The sequence below is a fragment of the Leguminivora glycinivorella genome, chromosome 22 (assembly GCF_023078275.1).
Source record: "Leguminivora glycinivorella isolate SPB_JAAS2020 chromosome 22, LegGlyc_1.1, whole genome shotgun sequence".
NCBI classification, from domain to species: domain Eukaryota; kingdom Metazoa; phylum Arthropoda; class Insecta; order Lepidoptera; family Tortricidae; genus Leguminivora; species Leguminivora glycinivorella.
The window spans coordinates 475,207-493,596 of NC_062992.1; the positions used below are offsets into that span (position 1 = coordinate 475,207).

Below are 18,390 nucleotides of genomic sequence, written 5' to 3' on the forward strand. Positions count from 1 at the left end.
CACCATCAAGAAAATTGAAAAACCTTGTGAATCTGTATGCTGCAATTGCTGCATAATATGCTTTTATGAAATTTACATGAAATAAATTACAAAACAATCCAAATAACCTTCTTAAATACATCTATCTATAAATACATAAAAGAAGAAACTGACTGACTGACTGACGTATCAACGCACAGCCGAAACCGCTGGTCCTAGAGATTCCAAATTTGGCACGTAGGTTCTTTATAAGGTGTAGAGGAGTACAGTCAAGTGTAAAAATATGGGTGCGTACAACTTATCAAAAATATGTCCCATAGCACTTTATGTCGGCGGAATAAGGTCTCGGTACATATTTTTGAGTGGATAAAATCGATACGTATTTTTGCACTTGACTGTACTAAGAAACAATTTTTCAAAATTCACGTCTTAAAGGGGTTGAAATGGGGTTCCAAGGCTTATGTGGGAAAACAAGATTAGATTAGTACGCGGGTGAAGCCGCGGGAATAAAGCTAGTTACATATATGTATACCATGTGGATGAAAATTTGATGAACTATCGGAAAATAAAATTAGTATATTGCCCACGGCTTCGCTCGCGTTAGAAAGAGATAAAAAGTAGCCTGTCACTTTCCATCCCTTCAACTATCTCCACTTAAAAAATCACGTCACTTCGTCGCTCCGTTTTACCGTGACAGACGGACAAACAAACAGACACACACACTTTCCCATGGGTCCATAACCATATTGGCTCATATAAAATTATTTGTTATAAAATTATTGCTTATACCGATTTGTGCTCCGAATGATCATTTCTCATAATTTTACTTATCATAATTTTCTTTCATTATTATCGATAGTTACTACTATCACTGTTCATAATAATCATTTAGCCGAAAATTTTTAATCATAAATTCTATACAAATATTTAATAATATTCATAATTTTGTGTTTAAGAAAATGATTCATCATAAAATTATTTAAAAAGTTTTGTGGAAGTTCTATGAAAAACTTGTGCCATTTTTATAGAAACGCGCTTGGAGTTTTTACAGTGACATATATAATTTACATTAAAAAGTCGTTTCTGGTTTGCTCACGGTCAACCTAACACGCTCCTCCTCGCTACGCTCGTCGTCGCACCTAACTGGACTGTCACGTGTGATTTCTGTTCTGTTAACAATAAATTATATTGCTCGCAATCGTTATGATCAATAAGTATATAAACATTAACATTAGTATAAAACGTATTTATGATGAATCACATTATGAACATAAGTCATTCGAAGTTACGATAGTTATTAACATAAAATTGTTATAAATAATGATCATTATAATGTAAAATTGTATGAGAAACATTTTCGGACTACCAATAATCTATATACCAATTTTATATGAACTTTGGCGCACCCCTTTCCCATTTATAATATTAGTATGGATATTGGTTTTGGTGGCATCTGGGGCCTATTTCTCGAAGCTACAAGTTACAATTTACAATTAGTAGTCAATGTCTAATATGACAAGTTGGAAAGAGACTTCCGCTTGTACCTTGTAACGTTCAGTTTTGAGAAATGGTCCCCGATCGCACAGGTTAGGAGCGAATGCGGAGTCTAGTGTCGAAGGCCAAGATCCACTTCGGGTCGCTGAGCCATCGCAGTAACTAATATTGGTTCTAGTAAATATCCGTCTGGGGGCGCTGTACACTTTCTCCGTACAATTAATGCCATTTTTAACCCGTTTGAAAAAACCCCCGACCGTGACATGGTAGACCCATTTTTATGAAACATGGCTAAGAACCCCCTTGACTAACTCAGCTTTCAGACAAAAAAACTAAATCTAAATCGGTTCATCCGTTCGGGAGCTACGATGCCACAGACAGACACACACAGAGACAGACAGACAGACAAACAGACAGACAGACACGTCAAACTTATAACACCCCGTCGTTTTTGCGTCGGGGGTTAAAAATATAGTACAAGATATCAAAGAAAACGCAAGTTATAAATAAACATTAAACACGTGTGAAACGTCTTTATTTATACCGCTAAAGGTGGCATCACACTATCGATCGCATTACTAATTCAGCGGCACCTGCGGGCCGAAAGCGGTACTTACCGGTAATTTACCGTCATTACGGGACCGGTAACAAGGGGTTACAAGTTTTTAGCGAGGGTCGAAAAGTTGAAAATTTGTCAAAATTAAATATGTTCCTATAAATTCACGTCTGTTTTCCCAAATTAAAGAACAAATGAAACTGTTCAAGTTTAAGTGCAACTTTTAGCAGTTAAGCGGTTAAAAGAAAACTAATTTTTAAACCCCCGACGCTGTCTGTATGTCTGTCTGTCTGTGTGTGTGTCTGTCTGTGGCATCGTAGCTCCCGAACGGATGAACCGATTTGGATTTTTTTTGGTTGAAAGTTGAGTTAGTCGGGAGTGTTCTTTGCCATGTTTCATGAAAATCGGTCTTCTATGTCGCAGTCGGGGTTTTTTTTTTTTTCAAAATTTTAATTTTGTGGTTAGGTTATCTAAATTGTAGTGATAGGTTGCTAGCCAACTGTCTGTGGGATATGCGTTCAATTGTGGTGTGGGCACAATTGAATTCAAATCCCACAGACTTCCGCGATACCCAGGGGAGCAAAAAATAGTCCGTGGAGTCCGTCCGCGCAGAAGAAGTGACACTTCGTAATGTGGAAATGATAACCTGGCCACAAAATTAAAATTTTGAAAAAACCCCCGACCGCGACATAGTAGACCGATGAAAAATGGCTAAGGACACTCCCGACTAACTCAGCTTTCAGACAAAAAAAAACTAAATCTAAATCGGTTCATCCGTTCGGGAGCTACTATGCCACAGACAGACAGACACGTCAAACTTATAACACCCCGTCGTCTTTGCGTCGGGGGTTAAAAATGAGCTGAGCTCTGTCAATCTGAATTTTGTTAGGTTACGAGTACGTCTACCCTACAAATAAAGATATTGGGTTCAATCACGTTTACTCCCGCCCGTTCGAGAGTTTCTTCAGATGGAATCCCAAGAAAAAATAAAAATAAGAATTAAAAAAAAGCCATTAGGATATATCTTCTCCGCCATTTACTCATTACTCAAATAAAACTCCACGCTTAATGGAATAGCATTTCATTTGTATGAATAAAGAACGACTTTTAGAAATTTCCATTTCTGACAAACGGGAAGGATCTCGGATTTCACGACATTGGAAAAAGATCTAAACGCCAAAGAATGTATTGCGCATTCCTATCTTAACGTTACACGTTAAAGCTGCAATTTGAATAGAGGGGATTTTAGACTTATCACTTTGAAGTTGCTTGTTTTTGTGATGGCCTTTGGGACCCACGGTTTAACGAGCAATCAGTTTATAACCAGTTAATAAATTATTTTAGAAATGGAAAAGTTAGTGCTAGACGTTTTGGATATTAATGTTTATACATATACATACACAAGCTCAGGGCTGTATTCTCAAAAGGTTAAGGCAGAGCACATGAAACTCCTCAAGTTTCAGTGGCACTCTTAGCAAGCAACTTTAATTAAGTTTAAAAAATAAAAATAAGAAAATTCTCTATTTCGGACCATTTAAAAAAAACACCACCATTCCCCACCATTTAAAATTTGAAATGAACCACATAAAATAAACAAATATTCCAGTAAGAGGTTGCTAACCCATCTCAAACACCAATCGTCGACTTTTACGACACCTACTAGAGGAAAGCAGGTAGTGAAATGCTCAACCGTCGCCACACTGGTTATTAATTTTCTTATTATAATCACATTTAGGCCTACGCCAAAACTAGTGCTTAAGTTGTCAGAGCGGACCCCAGGCTCCATGAGCCGTGGCTAATGCCGGGATAACGCAAGGAGGATGATGATTATGATCACATTTTAGGACAATATTTTACGTGACCGAGTTAAATGAAGATTGATAAGCTAAGCCGGTACTGAAAATTTGTTTGCCCTTGACTTGCCAAGCAAATGAGACGTAGTCGATCTGTTTCCTTCGAATCGGTATGACCCAGACCCTTGGTCCATTGAGGATATAGACTATACAGACTCCGCAATATGGAATTTGCAAAGAACGCGCAGTCACGGCCTATTGTACTGGTAAAACACCATGATCAGCAGCGCAATTGGGTAGCATTACATAGTTTAACAGCCCAGTTCAACCCTAAAACTAATTTTTAACCGCCTTCCAAATCTCAAAGGAAGGGGTTCTCAATTCGTCTGTATTTATTTTTTATTTTTTTAAATGTTTGTTCCTCGATATCTCCGTCGTTACTGGACCGATTTTGAAAATTTTTTTTTTGATTGAATGTATATGCATACAGATTGGTCCCATTTTTCTCAAAACCCAGTTCTGATGATGGGATCCTGGAGAAATCGAGGGAACTTCTCAAATCTGAAAGGCATACATATGGTGATTTTTGTGTTTTTAAAGGAACAGCATGCATTTACGTACGGAACAGTGACATTTGGTGCAGTGGAACTCCTGATGATGGTCAGAATGGATGTTGTGTCGATTTCCGTCCCCGTACTATACCTATACCTACCTATCTGCGTAGCTATACTTATGCATTTTTACCCTCTCGTTTAGTTGCAATAAATCAAGTTTAATATCCAGACGCGTTTGACTTACTACTTGCTCCCAAGCAAAATTGAACCTTATCCCGTAAAGAACATGGTCCATACGAACCAAGATGCTCGGACAGTGACTCGTAAAAATAATTGGTTCAATAGAAAATTAGTGTAATTTCGGTGAAATAACGTTAAATAACAGTTGAAATGTGTTTAATTCGTTGGACAAATATGCAACTCAAGTGAATTAAGCAAAAAGAACGATAAGGATTAAGACAATTCGGTGTTTTTAACAAAACAGTTTTGCATATTTATTAAGTGCTATAATCGAACTAAGGACAAGGTGTATTGTGCATACAAACGTTTTGTGGTTCTTAACTACAAATAAGACAGTACTGTGCCGTGTATTACAGTAGTGAGCCGCCGTGATTTGGGTGAAATTGTTGGACAATTTTGTGCGGCGCTCGCTTACCCTACTCATAAAAAGTTAACAAAGGACTGGAACTTTCCTACAGTGGTTACGTACTTTACGTGGTGTTTTTTTTTGACTGTATTTTGTGATAGACATTTACTACAATGGAAAACATTGAAAAACATATAGTTATTCAGGCCGATACTTTAGAGAAGGTGAAAAAGGCGTACGTTAACTACAAGAAATCTCCCAGGGAGAGATTAACAGCTGGTTATGTGAAGGGAAGAATAGATACACTGGAAACGTACTGGAAGGAGTTTAAAGCCGTACATGAAATGTTAATTTTGTCGGTCGCTATGGAACAGCGTCAAGCTACAAATTATTTCGCTGACAACATGTGTGAGGATTTTGAAGAAGTGTATTACACTTACAAAGGCGAGATGATGTCTAAGTTAGAAAGTATGGAGCCGACAAAAAGTGAGTCTAAACACACACCTACACCTAGTACACCTAGTACATCGAATAGTAGTGAAGTTAAATTGCCAAGAATTTCGCTACCTTCTTTTAATGGCAACTACACTGAATGGCAGTCTTTCCATGACTTATTTATGGCATTAGTGCATAACAATGAATCTTTACAAGATGTTCAGAAGCTACATTACCTAAAGAGCAGTTTAGCTGGAGAAGCGGAGGCATTGTTGCGACAATTTTCTATAACTGCTGAAAATTATAAAGAAGCTTGGTTAGTACTGAAGAAACGTTATGCCAATAAGAGATATATAGCGAACTGTGTTTTTAAGAAATTCTTTACACAAAAAACGTTAACACAAGAATCAGCTACAGCTTTAAGACAATTGTTGGACACTTCGGTAGAATGTATGAGCGCACTGAAACATCTAGGCTTACCTACAAATCATTGGGACGCAATCGTGAACTATTCTATAAGGTAACGGCGGCTATCAACGCGGGTATCGAAATCGACGTCCATTACCGCCGCATTTGCAAATACGCATTTTATAGGCAAACCGACCAATTTCTTAAAAAAAGTTACTCACACAAAGGAAGCCTGTTTAGTTGACTAACGCACATATAGGCGATAGAGAGTGTGAATGAAAGAAGACGCTCGCTATTTGACAGTTTTTGCCACGGGGCCGCGAGAAGAGGTTGTGTCATACTGACGTGTGACGCTAAACCTAAGTGAACTCCAATCTCATTTAGTAGTTTACGTAATAATTATGGCAAACAGGTGAAAGTTATGCATTTCAAATTATTATTTATAGTTTTCTACATGACTTCTGAGTACTTTTTACGTATTGTTTAGCCTGGAAATGTGTTTAAAGTGGAAATTCAAAGACAGCGGTGAAAGGCGCCATTTCGTGAGTAGATTCTATTACTGTGGTATACCACGGTAATAGTTAAAGTAGTGATATTAGTTATTTTTGCTTTATTTTAAGTATATGTGATCAGTTATATAATGTCTTACAGTTGTTTCATTCTTGATCTATTCACGCTATCAAAGAACTATTTACGCGGTATGAAAATTATTCAACAAAACCTTAATTTTTAGCAAAAACTTCATGACTGATTTCGTAGTTTCTATGAAAACCGTTAATTTGTCAATTTTTTAAACATTGACATAAAGTCTGATGCTTACTTACCAGTTATGTAAGCTTGGTTTTAATATAAGGTTGCAATATTTTATTTTGATTTGTAATGAAAATACATCTGTATGACTTTGTTTTTATGGGTCGGAATTAGATTTTATAATACTCCAATTTATGCCTATTACCGATGGTACGATCAGATAACCCTCGGTAATAGAATATATTAGAATCTATTACCGATCCATGCAATATTTGTTTGGGTCGGTAATGGGTTCCTATAGAAGTATCTATTACCGAGCGACATATTAGTCTTGTATCAAAATATGACATTTAGTGTACCGTAAGTACAGATTTCTTAGGTGAAACTGAGTCTTCTGTGGGTATTCATAAAGGAGGATAGTATAGGTATATGTATTTGTCATAATTTGTATATTCAACCGTCGGTATTAAGCTCCGAATTTTGAGATGGGTTTCTATTTACCGATGGCAGAAAAACACTGTCATTCATACCCTCGGTAATGAAATCTCAATTCGCGTTAATAGAACTGCAACCTGTTCATTACCACGGTAATAGAAAATTTAGGTATGTTGGCTTCAATAATAATTTTATGACATATAATAAACTAAAATGATCCTAAAACTCTTTAAAACTAATAGTTCAATAAATACTCTTCCATAAAAAAAATATTTGTGGTCGTTAATGAGCTTTGATACCCTTAATTTTTTGGTATCTTTTGAAATCTGCTTAAATACCACGTTAATAGGCGCCATTACCTTAGTATCAAAACTGGACTCGAGCACTCACAAGGAATGGGAAGAGTTAATTAGCAGAGATGAATTTGACGACTTACCTAGTTTTGATAAATTAAAATCGTTCCTGGAAAACAGATTTCGTACCCTGGAGATGGTTGAACCTGCAAGTAAAGTATACAAACCTGTGAAAACAAAGATGTTTCATGTAACTGCAACGAGCGAAGTGAAGTGCACATTCTGCAATGAAGATCATTATATATATCAATGCAAACAGTTTTCTAAGCAATCGATTGAAGATAGATACAGTTTTGTACAGAAGAATAATCTCTGTTTTAATTGTTTGATACCGAATCACAATGTATTCAAGTGTAAACAGAAGACAACTTGCCAGATTTGTAAAAGAAAACATCATTCGTTATTGCACCGAGAGAAACAAGCAAGTGAAGAGTCACATACGTCTGGAGAAACAAATAACAACAACAAAGAGAAGATACAAACCGTCGTTGTTGCGCACACGTCGTCGAGCGCATCACGAGGTCTACAACCTGGTCTAGGCACCTTGCTGACGACAGCATTGGTGCACGTCACAGCGGAGTCGGGGCAGTCACACGTGCTGCGGGCTCTCGTCGACCAGGGCTCGGAGGAGTCCTTCGCGACTGCAAGGGCGGTCGATTTGCTGGGTTTGAAGAAAACCAAGGTTAGCGGAGTGATCTCTGCCGTTGAAGAGTGTGAGACGACAATCAAGCATAGGGTAACGTTGAACATTCAATCAAGGTACGATATTTCCTATTGTTTAAATGTAGATGCTTATGTATTGAAAACTATAACCCGTCAGCTACCATCTAGGGAAATTAGAAGTCTTAATTGGCCACAAGTTTACGAAATAGATTTAGCTGACCCCACCTTTGGCTCACCCGGTAGGATTGATATTCTTCTTGGTGCGAAAGTTTACAGCAAAATCCTAGAAGCAGGTTTAATGAAGGGACCAGGAAACTTTATTGCACAAAAAACACACCTGGGCTGGATTTTGTCAGGGGGTAATAATAATACATCATTTACTGTTTCACAGCACATTACAAGTCTACATGTTACTGGACAAATTGAAGAGGATAATATTCTCCTGAAGAAGTTTTGGGAGGTTGAATCTGAACTATACAAGAAGCAGAGCATGTGGACAAAGGAGGAAGAACGGTGCGAGGAAATATATCAACAAACAACAAGGAGAGACGACACAGGGAGGTACGTAGTACAACTTCCTTTAAAGACAAACTTTGAAGACACTGTAAAATCGTGTGGAGATACAAAGCATCAGGCAGTAGTGAGGCTACATCAGCTGGAAAGAAAGTTCGCAAGGAACGAGAATCTGAAAGCTGAATACACTAAGGTAATACACGAATACTTACAGCTGGGCCACATGAAGAAGGTAGACCCAGAAGATGAAGATAATGCAGTATATCTAGCTCATTGTGCTGTAATAAGAGAAGATAAAGAGACATCGAAGCTGTGCATAGTTTTTGACGCGTCAGCAAAGGCCCCAAACGGATGTTCTTTAAACAGCAGCATGATGGTAGGACCTACAATACAGCCAGACTTACGTAGTCTGGTATTTAGATGGAGAACTCACAAAATCTGTGTTGTTGGCGATATTATAAAGATGTATCGTCAGGTAAGAATGGATGACAAACACACAGACTTACAACGCATTGTATGGCGGGATAACACATCTGAAAGAATAGATAGTTATAAGCTACTTACAGTTACATTCGGTACAGCAGCGGCACCTCATCCGGCTGTACGTACTCTTCAACGTTTGGCTGATGATGAACAAGACAACTACCCTCGAGGAGCGGCGGTAGTAAGAAACTCATTCTACATGGATGACCTTATGACAGGACACGAAGATCTCGACGAAATGAAAGAAACCTGTAAAGAAATTAAGGCATTACTAAAGGCAGGTGGTTTCGAGATGCAGAAGTGGTCTAGCAACTCTGAAGAACTCCTGAAGGACTTGACTGATGACTCGAAGACTCCGGAACCTGTAAAAGACAAGAAAGAAATTAAATTAGATAAAATAATAAAGATACTGGGACTTACCTGGGATAGAAAGGATGACACTTTTCACGTTTCAGTAAACTTACCAGCGATCAGGACACCTGTAACAAAAAGAGTAATTTTATCTGATGTCGCTAGCTTATTTGATCCTTTTGGCTGGCTCTCACCTGTTGTAATTACAGCGAAGATCATGATCCAAAAATTATGGCTTTGTCATTGTGGTTGGGATGATGAGCTATCTTCAGAGTTAGTTGACGAATGGACGAGCTTCAGAGACGAACTACAAGAGCTGGAGACGATTGAGATTCCAAGATGGATCAAGATGTCGTCTCGCTGCAAAGAAGTTGATCTTCACGGGTTCTCTGATGCCTCGACACTTGCACTTGCAGCCGTTGTGTATGCAAGAGTGGTAGACGAGCACGATGTTGTTCATGTCACGATGCTAGCTTCAAAGACAAAGGTAGCTCCCCTGAAACAATTAACGGTCCCGAGACTTGAACTGTGTGCTGCGGTATTATTAGCAAAGCTGTTATATGAAATTTCAGGACTATTGAACATACCTATGCATAGAATGTACGCGTGGACAGACTCGATGGTGGTGCTTTCGTGGTTGCAGTCCCCGCCCAGCCGATGGCAGGTGTTCGTTGGCAACAGAGTATCGGAGATCATCCAGCATATAGATAACGACAGGTGGAGACACGTCTCGACGGAACACAATCCAGCTGATCTTGCCTCAAGAGGTATCAAGGCAAGTGAACTTCCAAACAATGACCTTTGGTGGAGTGGACCCGCATGGTTAAAGAATACAAACACTGAGGTGTTACGGGCCATTACAATTCCAACAACAGACCTAGAATGCAAGAAAACATTTCATACATCAGTACAAGACACGCCCATATGGGAAAGATTTTCGTCTATGGTCAGGATGAAGAGAGTGATAGCTCATTGTAAGAGATTTATAAACTATAAAAACAAAAAAAATGAAGAAATCTTGAGTGCCGAAGAATTAGAGGACGTTGAAATCTGCTGCGTGAGATATTATCAGAAAGCAGTATACAGCCAAGACTTTGAAGACCTGAAAAAGAAAGGAAAGGTTAGAAACAAAAGTTCACTGATTAAACTTACCCCGTACGTAGATGAACGCGATTTACTGCGAGTTGGAGGCCGGCTGAGTGAAGCAGATTTGCCAGAAGACGCTAAACACCCGATTATTGTACCAAGCAAGCAACACGTTGCAAGGTTAATAATAGCGGATGCACACGCCAAGACTTTACATGGCACAATCATGCAAACGCAAGGACGCTTTCTGGTAGGCGAGGCTCTGAAGAACGTTCCAGATACAAGTTATGAAACCAAGAAGTTACATCTGCTAACACGCTGGCAGCTCGTACAAAAACAAATGCAAGACTTCTGGAAGAAATGGCAAGCAGATTATTTAAACACACTCCAGCAAAAACATAAGTGGTATGACGCTGTAACAGCACCCTGTATAGGAGATGTTGTTATTATAAAGGAGCAGGATTTACCACCAGCCAAGTGGTTGTTAGGTAGAATCACGGCACTGCACGCAGGGCCCGACAATTTAGTTCGTGTTGCGACGGTCCAATGCAAGGGCGATCATATTCTAAAAAGACCGTTATCTAAATTGATATTGTTACCTAAAACTGCCGATGAATAAATAACATACATCACAAGGTAAAAAATAATGAGCTATGGTGGGCGGTTAAATTTATTTCGCATGTTAATAAATTTTTAGGTACTTATAATTCCGGCCGACTGTAGTTGTAATTTGTAATACCTACTCAATACATAAGCACAAAGGTTTGCGAGAAAATTGTTGTTACTCTTTATTCCAAGCGCTAAGTAAATATACCTACTTTGTCTTATGTAATTTATGCCAAGTGTATAGAAACTCTTAAGTATGTAATTTATAGGTAAATGCATCGATTACAATTTTGTAGATGTTAAATGTAAAACATAGTCACTTCCTATTATTGGGTCACCGAGCGGATCCCAAATTGCCTATAGTTAGTACTTAAACATACCAATGTAACTCATTACCTCTGCAAATGTAATTAAATGCTAAACTACATATAAATAAATAGGTATGTAAATCCTTAATTTGTTTAGATAATTATTATTAAGTTTTCCTTGTTTACTTACCTATTCATCTTGTTTATCTTTAAAATAGAAGATGTGTTAGTTAAAACATTATCTAGTTATAAAGTTATTATGTTTTAAGTCATCCATAAAAACGAGCGAACATACATATACCTATACAAACATAGAACCTCATTTCTATGAAGTTAGTTAAATAAAATATTTTTAGTTATACAGTCCACTAAAATGTACCTTTGCTATGTATGTATGTACACATATTTTGTTGTTATGGTTGACCCATTTAATATAAATTTAGTACTTAGAAAGTAAGCATCATATTATTATTAGGTACTAAAATGTAAAAGATACCCTACGCGGGCACTCGATTATTACCTACGCAACGCAGGCAGTTTGTTGTTTACTTCAAGAAATTGAACTTGTTTATCAGTTATCCTCTTGCTTTGGCTCCTGCCAGCGTCGCTCGGATTATAATTCGTTATTTAGTGATAAGAAAGTGAAATGTATCAAAATCATTAGTTTCGTTAATTAGTGTTGAACTTAAAACATACGATAGTGATGTTATTGCTTGTGATACCTAAGATGTGTTGGAATTTGGAATGCATTTTGGATGATATGATATTGTTCAAGCAATTAAGTATGTCCGTAAGTTTTAGGTTAAGTTTTTTTCCTAGTTAAGTTAAAAACTGTTGTTTTTGGTGGGCGGTATGTTGTGTCGATTTCCGTCCCCGTACTATACCTATACCTACCTATCTGCGTAGCTATACTTATGCATTTTTACCCTCTCGTTTAGTTGCAATAAATCAAGTTTAATATCCAGACGCGTTTGACTTACTACTTGCTCCCAAGCAAAATTGAACCTTATCCCGTAAAGAACAATGGAACTCCTCAAATCTGAACGGCACACTTAAAGTGACTTTGGTAATTTTATAAGAACAGCATGCACTTACGTCCAGAACAGTGACATTTGGTGCAGTGGAACTGCTGATGAAGAGTGAGCCGCCCCTGGTTAGAGTTCCGTTCTGAAATTCATTCTCATCTGTAAGTACTTCAGAATCATCCAAATTTCAACATTGGTTCAGAAATGACGGAGATATCGAATAACAAACATTAAAAATATACAGACGAATTGATAACATAATCCAACATTTGAAAGTATTTATCACCAGAATCCCAAAGGAAGGTGGATTTTTTTTTCTTAAAAATTATGTATAAATATACCAAAATTACACTAGGGCTAATATGTTGACACAACTAGATTGCGTTCCCATAGTTACTAAATCACTACGGGAGATCATAATTATATGCGGTGAATGTGAAGACCTGCCGGCGTAGCCAAATGGCAATCGTCGCAACGCAGTCTAGCTCTGTCATGCCAAAACGCAAGAGTAATAGAGATATATCTACGAGCGTTTCGTTTCGTGAGTGTTGGTGCATTCGGCAGATTTGGCTACGTACCCTAGCTGACTACACGCTCATATTGAGCCTGCAGCGAGGCGTGCGGCGTGCATCTCTAACAGTTGAAGCTCATACAAGCGCCCTGCAGGGTTAGCACATGATTGCCGCGAGGTATGTCGCCGCGAGATAGACTACCCGTCCTTATGTCATTAATACAGTTAGAAGAAGACGTGTCATCTATCTCGCGGCGACATACTCTCGCGGCCATCATGTGCTAGGCCTACTGAGGCCCCTGAGTCGACGCTGCGTAGAATGGACGCACTATCGTCCGCCCCGCCAAACACTCCGCTCCGAGCGTCCACTTAAGAGGATACGGTAGCGAAAATGCTAAAATGGAAAGGAGCCCCCCTTTCAACTTGGGAATTTTAGTTAAATATACAAGTGTTATTAACTAGATTTATCGAAAAAAAATTGCCCATTAAGAACAACTCAGTCAAAAGATATTTCAATAAAATCTTTAAAATCGAGGTTCCGCTCTCGACTCTTTCCTCCTTCAAAACTTAATCAATCGGAACGAAATTTGAGAATCTGAATAACAATGAAATAATCTATGTCGGACTGTTTAGCTTTTTTGGTTAATTGTTACCAATCTTAAGTATCATACCTTTTTTTGCGCCACAATGAAAAAGGCCGTTTTTGGAAATTTTTGATTGGCTCTAGAGTCTTTCAAAAGCAGAATATCAAAAAAATCAAAACGGTCCGACACAGATAAAAATAATAACAATCTGTGTTGAAAAAATCATTGCTCTATCTTCAAAAACCAGAGGGGAAGCGTAGTCGAGAGCGTTTGTATGGAGAATTTGACCCCTACCGTATCGTCTTAACTTTGAGTTGACTTTAATGCTCCGTCTAGTAGTTGAGGTGGTCTGTGTTTGAGGGTCCGTTAATTTATGAGGTCCTAGTACGTGCTTAATAACCCCAAATAGAACCCCATTTGTCAGACTTTGAAGGTTTTAGTGTGGTAACGGCAATTTATTTGTATATATAGTTTTTGTGGTATTAAAATTGGTTTACTTAGAATAAAACGTATAAATTGTGGTAGCTCTCGTGATATTATACCGTATAATTTTGAGTTTATATGAGGAGAGTCTTTTTATAAGGGATCATTTCTCTATGAAAACACAGAAAAAATAACCCCTGTTGACGTCGAAAATTTATAAGCCCCTTTGAAAAGACCTCATAAATAAATCATGTATGGCATCCGCTGACTCTTAGGCCGTTTTCACATTATCCGATCCGATATCGGATGAAGGACCGATATCCCAGACACTACAGGCGCCATCTTGGATTTTTTCCATTGAAATCCTTCCGACATCCGATATCGGACTGATAATGTGAAAAAGAAAATGGACTTAGGGTGGATGACATCCGAAAAATTGCATTGCGGGTCACTTTTGGATGAGAGAGGATATGCTCAGCAGTGGGCGATAATGGGCCGATATGATGATGATTGGTATACCGCATAATTATTATTAGGCCTAGAAAAACGCCCCTAGGGCTATAGTCCTACAGCTCATCAGCTCATAAAGTATGCTCTAGATGCGGTCTAGATAGGATAACTAACCTAACCACAAAAATAAAATTTTGAAAAACCTCCGACATAGTGGACCGATTTTCATGAAACATGGCTAAGAACACCCGACTAACTCAGCTTTCAAACCAAAAAAAAACTAAATCTAAATCGGTTCATCCGTTCGGGAGCTACGATGCCACATACACACAGACAGACAGATACGTCAAACTTATAACACCCCGTCATTTTTGCGTCGGGGGTTAAAAATAACGCAACTCATACAGTACTGAAAAAAGAATAAAAAAATCTTTCACGCTCAGTTTAAACACTGCTTTAAAAGCACTGAAAGCTGAATTTGATCCTGCTTCCTTTTGTGGGGCTTCTCGCTGAAACTTAGCGGATACTCTGGTTAGTTATGAGCTCCTAGTAGCGTGCTGGGCAAATACTACTTTGGAATATAGAGTTATATTTCTATAACTCTATAACTATATGTGACAGAATTGTCAGTGTCAAGTCGCTGTGGTGAAACAGCGCACAGATATCTCATAGATATCCCATTGCCAAAAATGACGTGTTTGCGTCAGTTAGCCAAGATGTCAATCAAATAAAAACTTAAATGGTCCTTTCATAAGTATCAAGCAAAGACATATATAACTCCGTATAGACAGATAAAGTCTAAGAAAAAAACGTACCTCACTACCATACAGAAAAAGGTACGGTGGCCTAGATGGCATTACACCTTTGGGGTACGCTCAGCTAGATGGCGCTAATATTAATATTTGACATTTCAAAACATATATCAAGTTAACAATATGGGCCAAATTGTCAAAACTGAGGTTCAAAAGTTTTAAGCCTGTGTCAAGAGATGGCAGTTTATGCACTGTGATTACACATTTTACTTCGACAGTAACTCTCTATAATACTCGATCCTCTTTGGTATCAAGTAAACGATACATGGTCGCTTATAAGCATAAGGACGTGCGCACTAACAAGTAATTTAAATGGTGAACAAATTTCCTCCTTTTAGTAAGCGAAATGAAAAATATTGTGGATCATTGACAGGCTACTCAATAGATATTATCACATACTTCTGTCACATTTATTGACAATGACTAAAGATTGAAAATCGCTCCGTAAATAGCCGTAGGTTGCCCATGCTAGTTGCTCCTATCCAAAAACTCGGTGTAATCGGGCCCAAAATATATAATAAAATTCCACATGATATTACAGCTTTAAGTAAGGATTCATTATTTGTAAAAAAACTTAAATGTCTACTCCTAAATCAAGCATGTTACACTGTCGAGGACTTTATGAAATAATGTAATTAAATAATATATTCATGTATTTATGAAGTAATGTATTGTAATCATAGAATTTATGAAATAATGTATTGTAATTGTAATTATAGCTTGCAAAATTATGAGTTGAACAAAAGTAAATTTGACCTAAATATTTTTCTTATAATTAATTAATGGATAATGTAATTTAGTATCTTACCGTGTACCTTTAACATGTAGTACCTAATTTCTGTGATAACCTGCCTTGACCTGTAAAATGTTTTATTTTTACCAATAAAGAAACTGAACTGAATTGAAAGTGGCATACCGGTACACTGTAGAATGTAGATCTACATAGTAAATCTATGCTATAAACTGGTCTGTAGTGAGCTTTTAAGTAGCGTGCTTTAAGTGTTAGGAACTCAATACAGTTTGCACGCAACCACTATTCTTCACCGCCACACTGTTTCTGCAATGAATAATAAACAACCAGTGTACCTATAGCCAACGACACACTCGCTTACGCTCCGTAAGTGCGTTTTCAGCGATTTTGGATGTAGGACCGCGATATTCCATATATTTAATTTAAGTCGCCATCTTTGCCTTTTGAAATCCACATAGCGTATCGTAGCTAGCTCTGTCGCTCTTCTGTAGTAGCGCGACAGAGCATCATGGGGGTCATGAGCCCCCCCCCTAGGTTGGCCATACAAATAGACCACGTGACCCCCCCTGGGGCCTGGGCCTTTACCACGTGACCCCCCCCTGGGCACGAAGCTGGATCCGCGCTTGCGACAGAGCCAGACTGCGTTTTGAATGTTTCGATCGGCACCTAGCGTCAACGATTGTAAATAAATAAATAAATAAATAAATAAATATTGGGGACACCTTATTATGCACAGATCAACTCAGATTGTCACTTCGTCTAGTGGCCTATTTCACAATAGTGACAACTGTCACCCGACAGTGACACTTCGCCGTTCATTGCCTGTTCAACAAGGCAATATTGACATTGAGTAACAATGTTGCTTATCAACCCAGAAATAAGCACGGAATTGTCAGTGTCAAGTCGCTGTGGTAAAATAGCCCAGCCGACAGTACTTAGAGCTGCACTTTACATGAAATTGCAACAAAAAACTTAAGTTGAAGAGAAGAAGAAGCCAATATTAAAAAGTATCTTCTGAAATGAACACATCTTTGGCACTCGTTGAGTTTGTAGTTTTAACTTATACAGCGTGTTTTAAAACCACTCTAGGGTTGTAGATAGTAAAGTATATCGATAAAATATGCACATACTTATAATCATATTTTTAGGCAGAGACAACGATTCAGAAAGTATTTTTTGAAGTCTGTATGGATCAACAATATCTAGAAAAATGGAAAATCTTTACCTGTTAAGCGAGTGATAGGCAACAAAAAGTTTGAGGCCAAAACTTCGGCGGTTGTTTAAAGAAATACGAAAAACTCATAATTTTTCTTGAATTATTTAGATATATTTCTAATTCTAGTACAGTAATAATATTAAACAAAAGCAAATATAACATAGTTGTAAGATTCATTTGACGATGTCAAGTAATAAAATTTATTTGCTTTCATGTAGTAGGTATACATAGGGTCTTATAAAATAAAAGTTTCATACATGAGCCCATAATGTCTCAAAAATAATATTACCATAAAGTCCTAATCAGGAATGTCATTGGAAATCTGCCAAAAAAACGTTTTTCGGAATAAGTAGTAATAGAAGATGAAAGTAGACATAAATCGATTGGTTGGTCATGCTGCCGGCCTAGAAGAAGTGACAATCGTTGAGGCTACGTGGTGATAAAATAAAAAGTAATGTTCATTAATCATTAAACCCCATTTATTCATATAACAGTAATACATAATAGTAAAAACAATAAAATAGGTCCTTAAATAAAACTACAAACTAAAACTAAAATCTAAACTTAAAACACACTAAAACTAAAATATAAACTATAAATAAAATATTTGCCCCAAATCGCCGTCCACTGGCAACGTGCCCAGAAGGCTGGCAGCATTGCCACGTTGTATGGCAATGCTGATCTGCTGTGCCAGATATGACCCAGCCCTCTGGTCACGTGTCAATTCTATAAGCTTGCGGCTGCATTCTTTGAAGACCCTGTGGGCGCCTTCCCTCCAGGGCCCCAGGGTCTCAACCCCAAACGGCTCAAATATGCAACCACTTTTAATGGTTACATACGTGCGCCGCTTGAGGAGTTCGGCCGAATCATTAAACTATTTACAATAAACTTAAAACCTTAATTAATACATTAAAACAACAGAAAAAAACCTAAACTATGTTTTTTATAGTATTTTTTTTTTTTTTATGGGATAGGAGGCAAACGAGCAGACAGGTCGCCTGATGGTAAGCGATCACCGCCGCCCATGGACACCCGAAACACCAGAGGTGTTGGAGGTGCGTTGCCGGCCTTTAAGATGGGTGTACGCTCTTTTCTTGAAGATTTGAAGGTCGTATCGGTCCGGAAATACCGCAGGCGACAATTCATTCCACAGTTTAGCTGTGCGGGGCAGGAAGTTTCTGGAGAAACGCAGTTACTATGCTTTATGTTAACTTATACTCTGAAATATAACACACAGAAACGGTTTACCCTTGAATCGCCGACAA

At 38.0% G+C, this 18,390-nt stretch overlaps 2 protein-coding genes across 2 annotated transcripts in view; one reads left to right on the plus strand and one right to left on the minus strand.

Annotated features, from left to right (window-relative positions):
* Positions 1–18,390, plus strand: part of LOC125238054 (solute carrier family 2, facilitated glucose transporter member 8-like) — a 119,163-nt gene that overhangs the window by 72,192 nt on the left and 28,581 nt on the right. The gene's annotated exons all lie outside the window — the stretch shown is intronic.
* Positions 7,428–10,349, minus strand: LOC125237682. The gene is made up of 3 exons (XM_048144829.1): positions 8,344–10,349; positions 7,827–8,004; positions 7,428–7,565 (listed from the first exon to the last, which is right to left on the minus strand). Exons 1-3 carry the CDS (start codon positions 8,496–8,498, stop codon positions 7,530–7,532), a joined length of 369 nt encoding a protein of 122 aa, XP_048000786.1. The 5' UTR covers positions 8,499–10,349; the 3' UTR covers positions 7,428–7,529.